Source organism: Silurus meridionalis, chromosome 27, assembly GCF_014805685.1.
Source record: "Silurus meridionalis isolate SWU-2019-XX chromosome 27, ASM1480568v1, whole genome shotgun sequence".
NCBI lineage: Eukaryota > Metazoa > Chordata > Actinopteri > Siluriformes > Siluridae > Silurus > Silurus meridionalis.
Genome location: NC_060910.1, coordinates 95,001 through 114,071, shown reverse-complemented (window position 1 = coordinate 114,071; position 19,071 = coordinate 95,001). Strand labels below are relative to the sequence as shown.

At 43.2% G+C, this 19,071-nt stretch overlaps 1 protein-coding gene across 1 annotated transcript in view; it reads right to left on the bottom strand.

Annotated features, from left to right (window-relative positions):
• Nucleotides 1-256: 256 nt before the first annotated feature.
• LOC124380792 (protein HIRA) overlaps nucleotides 257-19,071 on the bottom strand; it is a 34,741-nt gene continuing 15,926 nt past the window's right edge. The window contains 16 exon segments of the mRNA XM_046842050.1: nucleotides 257-707; nucleotides 1,925-2,013; nucleotides 2,150-2,313; nucleotides 2,419-2,541; nucleotides 2,673-2,775; nucleotides 3,020-3,078; nucleotides 3,212-3,373; nucleotides 3,457-3,605; nucleotides 3,958-4,056; nucleotides 4,311-4,325; nucleotides 4,654-4,855; nucleotides 4,925-5,068; nucleotides 5,229-5,420; nucleotides 5,818-5,903; nucleotides 7,970-8,176; nucleotides 8,296-8,401. Coding sequence (XP_046698006.1) covers nucleotides 582-707; nucleotides 1,925-2,013; nucleotides 2,150-2,313; nucleotides 2,419-2,541; nucleotides 2,673-2,775; nucleotides 3,020-3,078; nucleotides 3,212-3,373; nucleotides 3,457-3,605; nucleotides 3,958-4,056; nucleotides 4,311-4,325; nucleotides 4,654-4,855; nucleotides 4,925-5,068; nucleotides 5,229-5,420; nucleotides 5,818-5,903; nucleotides 7,970-8,176; nucleotides 8,296-8,401 — 2,026 coding nt within the window. The 3' untranslated portion in view covers nucleotides 257-581.

The window sequence follows — 19,071 nt, the reverse complement described above, 5'->3', positions numbered from 1 at the left end:
ACACAATGATAAACAACCTCCTGATCACAAGTTGCAGCAGCATTTACCACTTTAACCAGCGCTGCATCAGTACTTGAATTCAGACGTAAATCCTCACTCTCACACACAGACTCACACTCACGCACCCTCACAAACACACACAAACATACAGACTTACTCTTTCCCCTTACAAACACGCACAACACAGAACACACACACACACACACAAACACTATCACACCTTCTCATGTACACACTCACACAGACACAAACACACTATGGAATTAATCAACTGTTTATTTCTAAATTTTTGTTTGTTGATTCATTTCATACAAAAAGGGAAAAAAAAATGTTTACAAACGTACAATACAAAAACTGACCAGGGGTGGAGTTTTAATCATAGCCATGTCAATCATAGCCATGTACACAAATCCAGAGAGAGAGAGAGAGAGAGAGAGAGAGAGGAAAGAGAGAATGAAAGAGAGAATGAAAGAGAGAGAGAGAGAAGATTCACACTCTGTACCACTTATGGAGGTATGATCATATAAAGTGGGTGTGGTTTTGCTGGAATAGGCATGGCTATGTGTGCATTTTGGGCGGAGCTACAGGTGTGATTTGGGTCGGAGCAGCTCCAGTTGGTCCTGATACTCAGTGAAGAGACGCTGAAATCGCAGGTTCTGTCCCACCACAGGCAGGACGTCCATCAGTAGGTCTCTCTTACTCACACCCTGTATGTGCACACACACACACACACACACACACACACACACACACACACACACACACAGGGTTATTATCCTTTTTAGTGTAATTGTCATGTCGCTGTAAAAAAAGAGATGAAGAGTTTAAATGATTTCTTTATAAAGTTTTGTCTATAAATGTATTGCAAAAGAGTGAGAGAAAGATGACCATCTTCACATCCTCCTGTTTCAGGACCAAACACCATGAGTGCTGTGTAGGAACATTACTGACATTCAGGGTTCTTCTGTGAGGAAAAAAATCTAATTACAGGCAAATATTAACAAAGTTTTTATATTTTGTCCACAGAACACTGAGTGACTGCAGAGTGTTGTGTACAGAGACCTGTGTCTTCTTAAGGGACTCGGAGTAACTGGATAATTTGCTTCTCAGCAGTTCTATGGCCAAGTGTGTGTTTTATTTATCTTCTTAGTGAGGAGATAAAGTTAAACCAGTCATTATAGTTACACAAGTCAAAAACTGAAGACTAAACGTCCTGAGGCCAAACAGGAAGTGACACAGCTGCAGTAAATCCTGAAAAGCTTCAGGAGAGAAGAAACCCAGCATGTGTTCCAGACTGTTTAGAATATTTTACCAAAAAATTACAATTACATTTTTGCTGATTGATTAGATTTGGTCCTTTAGAATGAGTTCCATATAAAAGTGCTAGAATTCCAAAATACCTACAATTCAGATGTAAAGATTCGCAAATTCAACCACAAATTATTAATTTATTGAACGTTAACTACAATATTATATGGAAAACCACTAAAAGAACTATTGATTGTGGGGAAGTGAACAGTGTGTTATAAATCTTGCACTAGGTGTAAAAGAAAACTGGAATAAAGCATCTCTGCTGATCAGAGGTTATCCACACGGTGGTGCTGTTTCTCTTCCTCTAATACAGTGGTCCCTAACCCCCGGGTCAATTGGTACCGGGCCTCAGTCACATGTCTTACCTTCATCCACTACCTTCTTAAAGGGACTCCGGCCGCTAACACATAATACATTACCACTAAATTTAAACCCCCAAGAGAGCAAAATGAAAGAAAAAAAACACCACCACAGTGGATTCACGTTTATTATTATATTTAGAAAATACCAGTTTTTATGGTCGTATCATTTTATTTTGTTGTATTTATCCGACACACATTAAAGGCCGGTCCGTGGCACAGAAAAGGTTGGAGATCACTGGTGTAACACTTACCAGCACCTTCGACTCCCACGCACTGCTGCTGGATTTATGCACTGGCCCCAATAAATCCTTACAAAGCTCCCTCAACCGTTGCTCATAACCTGCACACACACACACACACACACACACACACACACACACACACACACACACACACACACACACACACAGTAAACACACACATCCCTCATCCCTCCATCATTCTCTCAGAACTTCCCCTCATCCCTTGTTCCTCACCCTCGTTGACCAGGAATCGGGTGTAGATGAGCAGCCAGTGTCTGTACTCGTTAGTGGAGTGAAGGATTAAAGCGGAGGAAAGCTGATTCTCCAGGAACGACAGAGTCATCACCTGCTGAACGTGATGAGGAGTGGACGAAAGACGAGACGCTAACCGTCCAGCACTGACAGACAGATACAGACATACAGACAGATTAGAACATGATCGTTATTACAACTGTCCAATCACGAGGCTTTGACAGGTTGCCGGCCAATCAGAGCGCTCATACCTCAGGTTCCGACCCTGAGTGGTGGCGAGGGGCCCAGTGCAGCCCAGTGCATCATGGGAAGTAACACAGCTACTGAAATCTGCACACTGAACCAGAGAGTCCTGTTTATCCACAATCAGATTCCTGACACACACACAGCATTAATGAGACACAGTGTCCACTTTATTGGGAACAACATTACAGCGCCAGAGCTCCAGGTAAGCGCGCGTGTGTGTGTGTGTGTGTGTGTGTGTGTGTGTGTGTGTGTGTCTCACCATGTCTCCATAGCAGAGTTGAAGCAATACGAGCGGCCGTTTGACAGAGCAACTACAGGAACACCGTGTTCCGTCAACATGGAGAACACTACTGTATCAGAACCTGAGCCACACAGAGAGAGCAAGCGTGAGAGAGAGACAGACAGAGATAGCGAGAGAGAGAGACAAAGAGACAGTGAGAGAGTGTGAGAGAGACAGAGAGAGAGAGAGAGAGAGAGAAAGAGAGTGAAAGAGAGACACAAAGAGAGAAAGAGAGAGAGAGAGAGAGAGAGAGAGAGAGAGAGAGAGAGAGAGAGAGAGACTCATAAAGACAGACAGGACACACGTACAGATGTGAAGGATGTTACCTGATAAAAGAGAGTTCAGAGACTGATTTTTGACCAGAGCTACTTGCTTCTGCACATCCCTGGAAAACACACACACTTTATTTTAAGTATAAAAACACATTTGTTTATTAGAACACCAACACAGTCTAAACTACACACAATAATATTAATGTAAGTGCTGTGATGTCACATTAAAGTGGGCGGGGCCAGTACCAGACAGATAGTGTGGCTGATACAGTCAGTGCCATCACAAAGTGGGCGGAGCAATGCAGAGCTGTAATTGGTGCAGACAGAACAATGGGAGGGACGACTCTCCGCCCACACGCAGAGAAAACCGAGAGTGTTCGATCCTCACACACCACGGCAACCACGTCGCTACGGACACCGAGGACCACAACGTGAGTTTACAGGGTCATAAAAATGAGCACAAGTGTGTGTGTGTGTGTGTGTGTACCTACCTGCTGGCCGTTGCCATGACAATGCGGCTAGTCAGAACCATGTTCCACTCACGGCCATTAGCGCTGAAGCGGAGTTGACTGATACGAGAACCAGCGACCAAACACAACTCATTATCCACCTCCAAATACACAACAGGGTCCGAGCCCACCTACACACACACACACACACACACACGCACACACGCACAAACACATGCATATACAGGAACGTACACACGAATGCACGTACACACACATACAAAAGCACGTACGAACACGCACGCACATATACACAAACATTCACACAAACACACGTACAAATATGTACACACAAGTACACACGCATACAAATATGTTCAAATGCACATGCACGTACGCACGCACAAACACGTACAAACGCACACACAGAAACAAATACGTACACAAACGTACGCACGCAGACATACGTACACGTAAAAACACACACATACACACAGTGTTATTGTTCAGTGGCGTGTGTGTGTGTGTGTGTGTGTGTGTTACCTGTGTGCTGAATGATTTCTGTACTGCAGGTGTGTGGAGTTTTATCACTGTGACAGGAGCTGATACTCGTGATGTCTCTTTCTCCACTGGAACCGGAGTCTAAAACACACACACACACACACACACACACACACACACACACACACACAATTAAGCTGTTTACACCACAACACACACCTGTGCAAACTCCCACGTACACTTACATCATGTTACACTGCTTCACACACCAACATCCCTGTACCCACCTCCACTCTCTGACAATGTTTAAGTCCTGTGAACGCCCATCTGATCTAACTGGTCCACCCTCGATCGAGTCCAACTCTGATCAGGACATCCTGCACTTTCTCCAGTACCTGAACCCCCAACTGCTCCTCATTACTATCTATAGAACTTCTCATGAGCGTGTGTGTGTGTGTGTGTGTGTGTGTGTGTGTGTGTTCTACATGCTTCCTGATTCCAGAGAAAATTCACATGGTGTAGAGAAACATCTGACTTTACAGTCTCACTTTACTGGAACTCAAGTCTCCCTTCACTGTTCCAGCATGACCATGCTTTTGTACACCAACTCCACCAGCTTTATGAACACTTGGTTGATGGAGTAAAGAGTGGAGTGTCCTGCACAGAGCCCTGACCTCCTCAACCTCACTGTACACCTGTGGGATGAAGTGTGTAGTACCTGTGTGTACACTGAGGAACACCCATCATCAGCTTGGAGTCTTTCCTGGGTCGTCCCTTCTTCCGTTTCTCCACCACTTCTCCGCCGTCCATGTCATTCCTGCGCTTGGCCGAAGGGGGCACTACCTTCTGTACCACCTTATCCTCACTGTCACTGCTCGAGTCATCTCGTCCCTTCCAGTCCTTCAGTCCATCAGTCTTTCCTCCACCACCATCCTTTAGTCTGAAGAGGATGTCATTTACACGTCATTCACACGTCATCCCTTACCGAGATAAAGAGCAGTAAAATTACCTGTCCACAGGTGAAGTGTTTACAGCAGCATTTAAACTGCTGACCCCCGGTGTGACCTTTGATCTCTCAGTGAAGCGTGAATCCAAGGCCTTCATCGGCTCAATCCTGGAAGCTGCAGTGAGCAGCAGAGGAGACTTCAGTGTGCTGGAGATGAAGGACGACAAGAGAAAGAGAGAAAGAGGGATAGAGACAGGAAGCGAGACAGGAAGTGAGACAGATTACACTCAGCAGGAACCCAGGACATCATCTCAGGAACATGGGAGATTTGAAAAGGTCTTTAATGCAGCAGGTCAGGAACACAAACCCGTCCTTGTTGTCAGTGGTGCTCTTGGATTGGGACAAAACCGCTGCATCCTGAGCAGGTTTGGTTTGGGACGGAGCCGGTGGGTCGTGTGTGACCCTGAGGCTGAGTGACGTATTCGAGTCGGACGACAGCTGGGTGACTGACGAGCCGGGCATGATGGGTACACTGTTAAACAGAGCGGGGGAGAAGTCCCTGCACGCACACACACGCACACACGTGCGCACACACACGCACGCACGCACGCACGCACACGCACACACACACACGCACAACCTCAACGTGTGTGTGTGTGTGTGTGTGTGTGTGTGTGTGTGTGTGCGTGCGTGCATGAGCAAAAATACATATTAAAACGCACTCTTTGTGGGCAAAAGAATGTGGCTAATTCCCGGTGTAGAAGAAGCCACGCTTCATGTCCAGAGTGAAGCTCATTGTTTACACTCACAGCGTTACTCTCCTAACTGAAGTCCAGGGTCTGAGCCACTGAACTACCACTGTCCCTGTTGGATGCCTGAGTGTGCATGGTGCTGCATGTGTGTGTGCGCGTGTGTGTGTGCGTGCGTGCATGTGTGTGTGTGCATGGGTGTGTTACCCTGTGTCCAGTTGTGCGATACACAGTGGTGTGATTCTTCTCCGCCCATCAGCAGTTCTGGTCTCCACCTGTTTCTTCAGCAGATTCTGGGATAATTTTGTCGTAATGCAATAAGTTAAGTGTGAAGTATTTTTGCAGGAACTTTGCAGTAACACACACATACACACATTCTCCACTCTGTGCTCACCTTTACACAGTACTCCTAATACTATACTGTTTTCATTCTACACTATACTTACATTGTATGGTGTATATAGTGTGTGTGTGTGTGTGTGTGTGTGTGTGTGTGTGTGTGTGTGTGTGTGTGTGTGTATGGTTTATGTAGTGTGTGTATATATGGCGTATATAGTGTGTGTGTGTGTGTGTGTGTGTGTGTGTGTGTGTATGTATGTATTTGGTGTATGTAGTGTGTGTGTGTGTGTGTGCATATAGTGTATATACAGGGAGTGCAGAATTATTAGGCAAATGAGTATTTTGACCACATCATCCTCGTTATGCATGCTGTCTTACTCCAAGCTGTATAGGCTGGAAAGCCTACTACCAATTAAGCATATTAGGTGATGTGCATCTCTGTAATGAGAAGGGGTGTGGTCTAATGACATCAACACCCTATATCAGGTGTGCATAATTATTAGGCAACTTCCTTTCCTTTGGCAAAATGGGTCAAAATAAGGACTTGACAGGCTCAGAAAAGTCAAAAATAGTGAGATATATTGCAGAGGATGCAGCAGTCTTAAAATAGCCAAGCTTCTGAGCGTGATCATCGAACAATCAAGCGTTTCATTCAAAATAGTCGACAGGGTCGCAAGAAGCGTGTGGAAAAACCAAGGCGCAAAATAACTGCCCGTGAACTGAGAAAAGTCAAGCGTGCAGCTGCCAAGATGCCACTTGCCACCAGTTTGGCCATATTTCAGAGCTGCAACATCACTGGGTGCCCAAAAGCACAAGGTGTGCAATACTCAGAGACATGGCCAAGGTAAGAAAGGCAGAAAGTCGACCACCACTGAACAAGACACACAAGCTGAAGCGTCAAGACTGGGCCAAGAAATATCTCAAGACTGATTTTCTAAGGTTTTATGGACTGATGAAATGAGAGTGAGTCTTGATGGGCCAGATGGATGGGCCCGTGGCTGGATTGGTAAGGGCAGAGAGCTCCAGTCCGACTCAGGCGCCAGCAAGGTGGAGGTGGAGTACTGGTTTGGGCTGGTATCATCAAAGATGAGCTTGTGGGGCCTTTTCGGGTTGAGGATGGAGTCAAGCTGAACTCCCAGTCCTACTGCCAGTTTCTGGAAGACACCTTCTTCAAGCAGTGGTACAGGAAGAAGTCTGCATCCTTCAAGAAAAACATGATTTTCATGCAGGACAATGCTCCATCACACACGTCCAAGTACTCCACAGCGTGGCTGGCAAGAAAGGGTATAAAGAAGAAAATCTAATGATATGGCCTCCTTGTTCACCTGATCTGAACCCCATTGAGAACCTGTGGTCCATCATCAAATGTGCGATTTACAAGGAGGAAAACAGTACACCTCTCTGAACAGTGTCTGGGAGGCTGTGGTTGCTGCTGCAATGTTGATGGTGAACAGATCAAAACACTGACAGAATCCATGGATGGCAGGCTTTTGAGTGTCCTTGCAAAGAAAGGTGGCTATATTGGTCACTGATTTGTTTTGTTTGGTTTTGAATGTCAGACATGTATATTTGTGAATGTTGAGATGTTATATTGGTTTCACTGGTAAAAATAAATAATTGAAATGGGTATGAATTTGTTTTTTGTTAAGTTGCCTAATAATTATGCACAGTAATAGTCACCTGCACACACAGATATCCCCCTAAAATAGCTAAAACTAAAACTACTTCCAAAAATATTCAGCTTTGATATTAATGAGTTTTTGTGTTCATTGAGAACATGGTTGTTGTTCAAATTAATCCTCAAATAAAATTAATCCTCAAAAATACAACTTGCCTAATAATTCTGCACTCCCTGTATTATGTGTGTGAGCGTTTGTATATATGGTGTATATAATATATGTAGTGTGTGTATATATGGTGTCTATAGTGTATATATATATATAGAGCATGTGTGTGTGAGTGTGTATATGGTGTATAGTGTAGTGTCTGTATTGTCTATGTATGGGGTGTGTGTTTATACCTTCCTGATGTCCTCGAGTGATTGGCCGTTCACCACGCTGCTGAGTTTAGGGAGCGGGGTTTCTGTGCTGGACCCCAGGGTCCCGCTGGAGATTCTGGTCTCCTGCTGGTACTTTAGCATCTCTGGATTTTCAATAATAGTCGAGCAGAGCTGCGTTTCCATGGTGATGGCCAAACTCTTACCGTACATCTTCTGGTGGATAGTATTCTAGAGAACAAGTGTTCAGAAGAATTTAAATGACTCATGTATATGTGTGTGTGCGTGCTTGTGCGTGTGTGTGTGTGTGCGCGTGTAAGTGTGTGTTAGACTGATTGAGGAATTAATACCTTCTCCTCTTCATTAAGAGGATCTCCGAGCTCATCCTGAGAGAAATCCAGAAAGGCCACTGTGCCATCCATCGAACACACCAACAACCCCAAACCATTCAACGTCCTACACACAAACACACATTAAACACACACCAACAACCCAAACCATTTAACGTCCTACACACAAACACACATTAAACACACACCAACCACACACCAACAACCCCAAACCATTTAACGTCCTACACACAACACACATTAAACACACACAACAACCCAAACCATTCAGCGTCCTACACACACAAACACACACCAACAACCCAAACCATTCAACATCCTACACACACACACATTAAACACACCAACAACCCAAACCATTCAGCGTCCTACACACACACACACACATTAAACACACACCAACAACCCAAACCATTCAACGTCCTACAAACACACACACATTAAACACACACCAACAACCCAAACCATTCAACATCCTACACACACAAACACACATTAAACACACACCAACAACCCAAACCATTCAGCGTCCTACACACACACACACACACACACATTATACACACAACAACCCAAACCATTCAGCGTCCTACACACACACACACACACAAACAACCCAAACCATTCAATGTCCTACACACACACACACCACACACACACACATTATACACACAAACAACCCAAACCATTCAGCGTCCTACACACACACACAAACAACCCAAACCATTCAATGTCCTACACACACAAACAACCCAGACCATTCAACATCCTACACACAAAACACATTATACACACACAAACAACCCAAACCATTCAGCGTCCTACACACACACACACACACACACACACACACACACACACACACACACTATACACACAAACACACACACAACCCAAACCATTCAACGTCCTACACACACACTATGACACACAAACAACCCAAACCATTCAGCGTCCTACACACACACACACACACACACACACACACACAACCCAAACCATTCAGCGTCCAGTACAGACACACAAACACACATTATACACAAACCAACAACCCAAACCATTCAGCGTCCTACACACACACACAAACACACATTATACACACCAATAAACCCAAACCAATCAATGTCCTACACACACACATACACATTATACACACAAGCACACATTATACACACAAACAACCCAAACCATTCAATGTCCTACACACACACACAAAAAAAAAAAACATTCAGCGTCCACACACACACACTATACACACACAAACAACCCAAACCAATCAGCGTTCTACACAAACAACCCAAACCAATTAACGTCCTACACACACACAACACACACACACATTATACACACACAAACAACCCCAAACTATTCAACGTCCTACACACACACATTATACACACACAAATAACCCCAAACTATTCAACATCCTACACACACAAACACACATTAAACACACAAAACAACCACAAACCATTCAACATCCTACAAACACACACACACAAACAACCCTAAACAATTCAGCGTCCTACACACACAAACAACCCCAAACTATTCAACTTCCTACACACGGCGCACACACACACACACACACATTATACACACAAACAACCCCAAACCATTCAACATCCTACACACACAAACACACATTAAACACACAAACAACCCCAAACCATTCAACGTCCTACACACACAAAACACATTATACACACAAACACACATTATACACACAAACAACCCCAAACCATTCAACGTCCTACACACACACACACACACACACACACACACACACACACACACACACACACACACACACACACAACCCCAAACCATTCAACGTCCAGTACAGACACACAAACACACATTATACAGAGGCCACTTCCGGTGACGTAGCTTCCTGTGTTTGACTTGTTTGCCTGAGTTCCGTGTTTGTATTCATGTTTATATTCGTTTGTTTGTGTTTTCTCTTTAATAATCCTAAATTGTTTGTCTTCCTGACTTGTGACTGTAGTCAGTTAAGCTCGACTACCACTATATCTTCTCTCACTTTATCTTATTTGTGTATCCGAAATCTGTTCGTGATTATGAGCACTATGCCGGCTGTGTGTCTGACTTTGAGCACAGTTGAGGACTCGTTCGATTTGCAAACGGTGGCGTTGGAGATGGAGGTTTTGGAGAAACAGATTCGCGAGCTGCATGAAAAGCATGCCCGGCTGCGAGCGGAAGCGGCGCTGGAAACATCCCGGCGGACGCGCACTCGTCCCAGGTAAATTCCCAGGTTGAACCTAACACTCCCAGCACCTCAACTCCGCGTGTTTCTCTGCCCAGACCCAGCGCACCTACAACTCCTGCAAAGGTGCAACACGGACCCTGGATGCGGCAGCGGCGGAAGAGACAAGCAAAGCCCCGGTCGAGGCGTCTCCCCGCCACCACTACAGGCCTTCGAGATCTCGACCGAGAACCGATTCACCCCTCTCCGCGAGACGGAACGCGACACAGTGATTCTCGGAGATTCCATCGTCCGGCATGTTCGCGCTACCGGAGCTAAAGGTAAGGTGCACACTCGCTGTTTTCCTGGTGCTCGTGTTCTTGATGTCGCTGCGCAGGTACCCGCGATCCTGAAGAGAACTTGAGCGGTTGTTCTTCATGCGAACGAGCGACACCAGGCTGAGACAAACGGAGATCTTAAAGAGGGATTTCAGGATCCTGGTGGAGACGGTACGCAGCACATCACCCACAACGAGGATCATAGTGTCAGGACCTCTTCCCACTTACCAGCGAGGGGCTGAGAAGTTTAGTAGACTTTTAGCTCTAAATGAATGGTTACAGTCATGGTGTCGAGAGCACAAACTTCTCTTTGTTAATAACTGGAACTGTTTCTGGGGCGTCCTAGGTTCTTCCGCCTGATGGCCTGCACCCCAGCAGAGTTGGAGCAGCAGTGCTATCAGATAACATCTCCAGGATACTTCACACCATCTGACTGGTAAGACATCAGGAAATCTTCGACAATGAGAACACGCATACAACAAACCAAATAGTTACAAGTTCACACAGCCCAGTTTATAGAAACTGTATCTATTCCTCGTGTAGCAAAACCAAGAAGTAAATACACAAGATCCAGAAACAATCTCATTGAAGTTAAAACTGAAAATGCCAGATAAACAAACACCAAAAAGTTTTAAAGTTTGGTCTTTTAAACATTAGATCACTTGCACCCAAAGCACTGATTATAAATGAGATGATCACAGAGAATAATCTCGATGCACTCTGTCTCACTGAGACCTGGATTAAACCAGGTGATTATATGGGTCTAAGCAGTCGACACCGTCAGGATATGTTTATAAGCATGAGCCCCGTCAGACTGGTCGTGGGGGGGGTGTAGGAACCATTTATACTGCTTCTCTTAATGTTAGTCAGATGTTAGGATTCAGCTTTAAATCATTTGAAGTGCTCGTTCTTAAAGTTGTACTTTCAGACATACATAGAAAACTCGCTCTGGTCACCGTGTACAGACCCCCAGGACCCTCGCTGATTTTCTTCAAGAGTTTGCTTGTTTTCTATCAGATCTCTTGATCAATTTTGATAAAGTGCTGCTTGTAGGAGATTTTAATATTCATGTAGATGATGTAAACGATGCTCTAGGATTATCATTTGTTGACTTATTAAACTCTTTTGGGGTTAAACAAAACGTCACCAGACCAACTCACCGTTTTAACCACACACTAGACTTAATAATATCCCACGGAGCAGACGTCACTGATATAGATATTTTACCTCAGAGTGATGACATCACAGACCATTACCTCATACTGTACACACTACCGGTAGAGCAGATTAGCCGTGTTTCACCACGTTATCGACTTGGTAGGACTATTGTTCCAACCACTAAGGACAGATTCATAAATAACCTGCCTGATTTATCTCAATTTCTCACTAAACCCATAACTACTAATAATCTTGATGAGATAACTAAGAACATAGACCTTATCCTCACTAGCACATTAGACACCGTTGCCCTATCCGGTTAAAAAGGTTAGAGACCAAGCACCTGCATCTTGGTATAATAGTCATACACATGCCCTCAAGAGAACAGCCCGTAATCTGGAGAAAATGGAGGAAAACTAAATTGGAGGTATTTAGAATCGCGTATAAAGACAGTATGCTCAGCTACAGACGGGCGCTAAAAGCTGCTAGAGCTGAACACCTGAGCAAACTTATAGAAAACAACAAAACAATCCCAGGTTCCTTTTCAGTACAGTAGCTAAACTAACTACAAATCAGGGCTCTGAAAATTGTGTTCCATCACAGTTTAGTAGTGAGGACTTTATGATTTTCTTCACTGAAAAATAGATAACATTAGAAAAACAATTGTGGCAGTTCAACCTCTTACAGCATCTCCTGAGACAGTGTTACCTTCAACTCCACAACTCCACTGTTTTACATGTATAGGACAGGAAGAGCTGTATAATGTTATTGCCAAAGCTAAATCGACAACATGTCAGTTAGATCCAATTCCTACTAAATTACTGAAGGAAGTGTTATATACAACTGGTGAGCCTCTTCTAAATATTATTAACTCCTCACTATCTTTAGGTCACGTCCCTAAATCCCTCAAGTTAGCAGTTATTAAGCCCCTCATTAAAAACCTAATCTGGATCCAAACACGTTATCAAATTACAGACCAATTTCAAATCTCCCATTTATGTCTAAGATTTTAGAAAAGATTGTCGCTGCACAGTTATGTTCCTACCTGCAAGAGAACAATATCTTTGAAGAATTTCAGTCAGGTTTTAGGCCCCATCATAGCACAGAAACTGCTCTAGTTAAAATAACTAATGACCTGTTTTTAGCTTCAGACCAAGGCTTCATCTCGCTGTTGGTTTTACTAGATCTTAGTGCTGCATTCGACACTATAGACCATGATCTCCTCCTAGATCGCTTACAAAATTACATCGGCATTCAGGGACAGGCATTAAGCTGGTTTAAATCCTACCTGTCCGATCGTTACCATTTCGTAGATTTAAATGGAGAGCTATCCAGGCTAATGCAAGTAAATTATGGTGTGCCGCAAGGTTCAGTTCTAGGACCCTGCTCTTCACAATATACATGCTTCCGTTAGGAAATATTATTAGAAGGCATGGAATTAGCTTCCATTGTTATGCTGATGATACTCAGCTATATATTTCATCTAAACCAGGCGATACAGCTCAATTAACCCGGATAACTGAGTGTGTTAAGGAACTTTTAAATTCTGATAAGACTGAGATTTTGCTCATCGGCCCAAAAACTAGTATACAGATGCTCCAGCATCTCAACCTGCATTTAGACGGATGTTCTGTAACCACTAGTTCAACGGTAAAAGACCTGGGTGTTATTTTAGACAGCGACTTGTCTTTCAAAAATCACATCAATCAGGTTACAAAACAGCCTTCTTTCACCTTAGAAATATTTCTAAGTTAAGAAACATGTTATCTATATCTGATGCAGAGAAGCTCGTCCATGCGTTCATGACCTCCAGAATAGACTACTGTAATGCGTTACTAGGTGGATGTCCTGCATCATTAATAAACAAGCTTCAGTTAGTCCAGAATGCAGCAGCCAGAGTTCTTACAAGGTCAAAAAAATATGATCACATAACTCCGATCCTATCGTCCCTACACTGGCTTCCTGTTAAGTTTCGAATAGACTACAAACTATTACTCCTCACTTATAAAGCACTAAATGGTTTGGCTCCCATGTATCTATCCAGTCTTTTAACACGCTACAATCCGCCATGCTCCTGAGATCTCAAAACTCTGGGCTTCTAGTAGTTCCTAGAATAGCAAAGTCCACTAAAGGTGGTAGAGCATTTTCACATTTAGCTCCTAAACTCTGGAATAGTCTTCCTGACGGTGTTCGGGGCTCAGACACACTCTCCCAGTTTAAGTGTAGATTAAAACATATCTTTTAGCAAAGCCTACACATAACACACATCACATCATAACCTTGTGCTCCAGAACATCTGATCACATGCACATTATCAACTTGTGCTGTTAATATCATGAACAGCAGCTACGCTAATTCCTCTCCACTGCTTCTCTTTCTCTCCCCATCCCGAGACACCCTGAGGTTTGGCCAGCTCCAGTCACCTCCCACCTCGTGATGATTACGGACCTTTGAAGAAGTAGATGCCGAACTCACAAACATCCGAACCATCTAGAGGCGTACCAGTGCCATTTGGATCCCGCTACATGTGTGGAGTTTTGACATTGGACCTCCTGGAGTGTTTAAAGGCTCTGGCATGGAGAAGCTGATGCTGGATCTGTGGTGATCACAAATGCTGAGCTCATAAAACTCGGAGCTACTAACCATATAGACTGTATAAGACTGCAGAAAGAACATCACTTATAATCTTATACTCCAGTAATCATGTTAGTTCTCACTGTCCAGTGTTCTTTATTGTTGAAAGATTTATGATCAAACTCTTGATGTCACCCAGATGAGGATGGGTTCCCTTTTTGAGTCTGGTTCCTCTCAAGGTTTCTTCCTCATAACATCTAAGGGAGTTTTCCTTGCCACAGTCGCCACGGCATGCTCATCAGGGACAAATTCACACCATTCACCATCACTGTTGATTTGTGTAAAGCTGCTTTGAGACAATGTCTGTTGTGAAAAGCGCTATACAAATAAACTAGACTTGACTTGACTTGACACAAACCAACAACCCAAACCATTCAACGTCCAGTACAGACACACAAACACACATTATACACACACCAATACACCCAAACCAATCAATGTTCTACACACACATTATACACACACACATTATACACACACAAACAACCCAAACCATTCAACGTCCTACACACACACACACACACACACACACACACACACACACACACACACAAACAACCCCAAACTATTCAACATCCTACACACACACACACACACACACACACACACACACACACACACACACACACACACACACACACACACACACACAAACACACACACACACTATACACACACACACACACACACACTATACACACACTATACACACACACAATACACACACCAACAACCCCAAACCATTCAACTTCCTACACACACACACACACACACACACACACACACACACACACACACACACACACACACACACACACAAACCATTCAACTTCCTACACACACACATTATACACAAACAACCCCAAACCATTCAGCGTCCTACACACACACATTATACACATTATACACATTATACACATTATACACATTATACACACACACAACCCCAAACTATTCAACTTCCTACACACACAAACACACATTATACACATTATACACACAAACACATTAAACACACAAACAACCCCAAACTATTCAACGTCCTACACAAACACACATTATACACAAACAACCCCAAACCATTCAACTTCCTACACACACACATACACACACACACACACAGACACACACACACACCTGCACACACACACACAAACAACCAAACCATTCAATGTCCTACACACACACATTATACACATTATACACATTATACACATTATACACACACAAACAACCCTAAACCATTCAGCGTCCTACACACACACACACCTGCACACACACACACATTATACACACAAACACATTAAACACACAAACAACCCCAAACCATTCAACGTCCAGTACAGACACACAAACACATTAAACACACGCAATAAACCAAACCAATCAATGTTCTACACACACACAAATTATACACACACACACATTATACACATTATACACATTATACACATTATACACATTATACACACAAACACACACACACATTAAACACACAAACAACCCCAAACAATTCAACGTCCTACACACACACAAACCATTCAACGTCCTGCACACACACACACAAACCATTCAACGTCCTACACACACACACATTATACACATTATACACACAAACACACATTATACACATTATACACACCAACAACCCCAAACCAATCAACATTCTACACACACACAAACCATTCAACTTCCTACACACACACAAATTATACACACAAGCACACATTATACACAAACAACCCCAAACTATTCAGCGTCCTACACACAAACAACCCCAAACTATTCAACGTCCTACACACACACATTATACACATTATACACAAACAACCCTAAACCATTCAACGTCCTACACACACACATTAAACACACGCAATAAACCAAACCAATCAATGTTCTACACACACACATTATACACATTATACACACACACAATTATACACACAAACAACCCCAAACCATTCAATGTCCTACACACACACATTATACACAAACAACCCCAAACATTCAACGTCCTGCACACACACACACAACCCCAAACCATTCAATGTCCTACAAACATGCACACACACACACATTATACACATTATACACATTATACACATTATACACATTATACACACACACACATTATACACACAAACACACATTAAACACACACCAACAACCCCAAACTATTCAACTTCCTACACACACACAAACCATTCAACGTCCTGCACACACACACACATTATACACATTATACACAAACAACCCTAAACCATTCAACGTCCTGCACACACACACACTATACACACACACAAACCATTCAACGTCCTACACACACACAAACCATTCAACATCCTGCACACACACACACACACCAAACTATTCAACATCCTACACACACACAACCCCAAACCATTTAACGTCCTACACACACACATTAAACACACGCAATAAACCAAACCAATCAATGTCCTACACACACACAAATTATACACACACACAAACCATTCAACGTCCTACACACACACAACCCCAAACCAATCAATGTTCTACACACACACATTATACACATTATACACATTATACACATTATACACACACACAAACCATTCAACTTCCTACACACACACATTATACACATTATACACATTATACACACCAACAACCCCAAACTATTCAACATCCTACACACACACATACACACAAACAACCCCAAACCATTCAGCGTCCTACACACAAACAACCAAACCATTCAATGTCCTACACACATAAACACACATTATACACATTATACACATTATACACATTATACACACACACACATTATACACAAACAACCCCAAACTATTCAACATCCTACACACACACACACCACACTCAACCTGCATTTAGACGGATGTTCTGTAACCACTAGTTCAACGGTAAAAGACCTGGGTGTTATTTTAGACAGCGACTTGTCTTTCAAAAATCACATCAATCAAGTTACAAAACAGCCTTCTTTCACCTTAGAAATATTTCTAAGCTAAGAAATATGTTGTCTATATCCGATGCAGAGAAGCTCGTCCATGCGTTCATGACCTCCAGAATAGACTACTGTAATGCGTTACTAGGTGGATGTCCTGCTTCATTAATAAACAAGCTTCAGTTAGTCCAGAATGCAGCAGCCAGAGTTCTTACAAGGTCAAAAAATATGATCACATAACCCCGATCTTATCGTCCCTACATTGGCTTCCTGTTAAGTTTCGAATAGACTACAAACTATTACTTCTCACTTATAAAGCACTAAATGGTTTGGCTCCCATGTATCTATCCAGTCTTTTAACACGCTACAATCCGCCACGCTCCTGAGATCTCAAAACTCTGGGCTTCTAGTAGTTCCTAGAATAGCAAAGTCCACTAAAGGTGGTAGAGCATTTTCACATTTAGCTCCTAAACTCTGGAATAGTCTTCCTGACGGTGTTCGGGCTCAGACACACTCTCCCAGTTTAAGTGTAGATTAAAACATATCTTTTAGCAAAGCCTACACATAACACACATCATAACCTTGTGCTCCAGAACATCTGATCACATGCACATTATCAACTTGTGCTGTTAATATCATGAACAGCAGCTACGCTAATTCCTCTCCACTGCTTCTCTTTCTCTCCCCATCCCGAGACACCCTGAGGTTTGGCCAGCTCCAGTCACCTCCCACCTCGTGATGATTACGGACCTTTGAAGAAGTAGATGCCGAACTCACAAACATCCCGAACCATCTAGAGACGTACCAGTGCCATTTGGATCCCGCTACATGTGTGGAGTTTTGACATTGGACCTCCTGGAGTGTTTAAAGGCTCTGGCATGGAGAAGCTGATGCTGGATCTGTGGTGATCACAAATGCTGAGCTCATAAAACTCAGCTACTAACCATATAGACTGTATAAGACTGCAGAAAGAACATCACTTATAATCTTATACTCCAGTAATCATGTTAGTTCTCACTGTCCAGTGTTCTTTATTGTTGAAAGATTTATGATCAAACTCTTGATGTCACCCAGATGAGGATGGGTTCCCTTTTGAGTCTGGTTCCTCTCAAGGTTTCTTCCTCATAACATCTAAGGGAGTTTTCCTTGCCACAGTCGCCACGGCATGCTCATCAGGGACAAATTCACACCATTCACCATCACTGTTGATTTGTGTAAAGCTGCTTTGAGACAATGTCTGTTGTGGCGCTATACAAATAAACTAGACTTGACTTGACACAAACCAACAACCCAAACCATTCAGCGTCCTACACACAAACAACCCTAAACTATTCAACGTCCTACACAAACAACCCTAAACTATTCAACGTCCTACACAAACAACCCAAACCAATCAATGTTCTACACACACACACAAACCATTCAACGTCCTACACACACACATTATACACACCAACAACCCTAAACTATTCAACGTCCTACACACACAC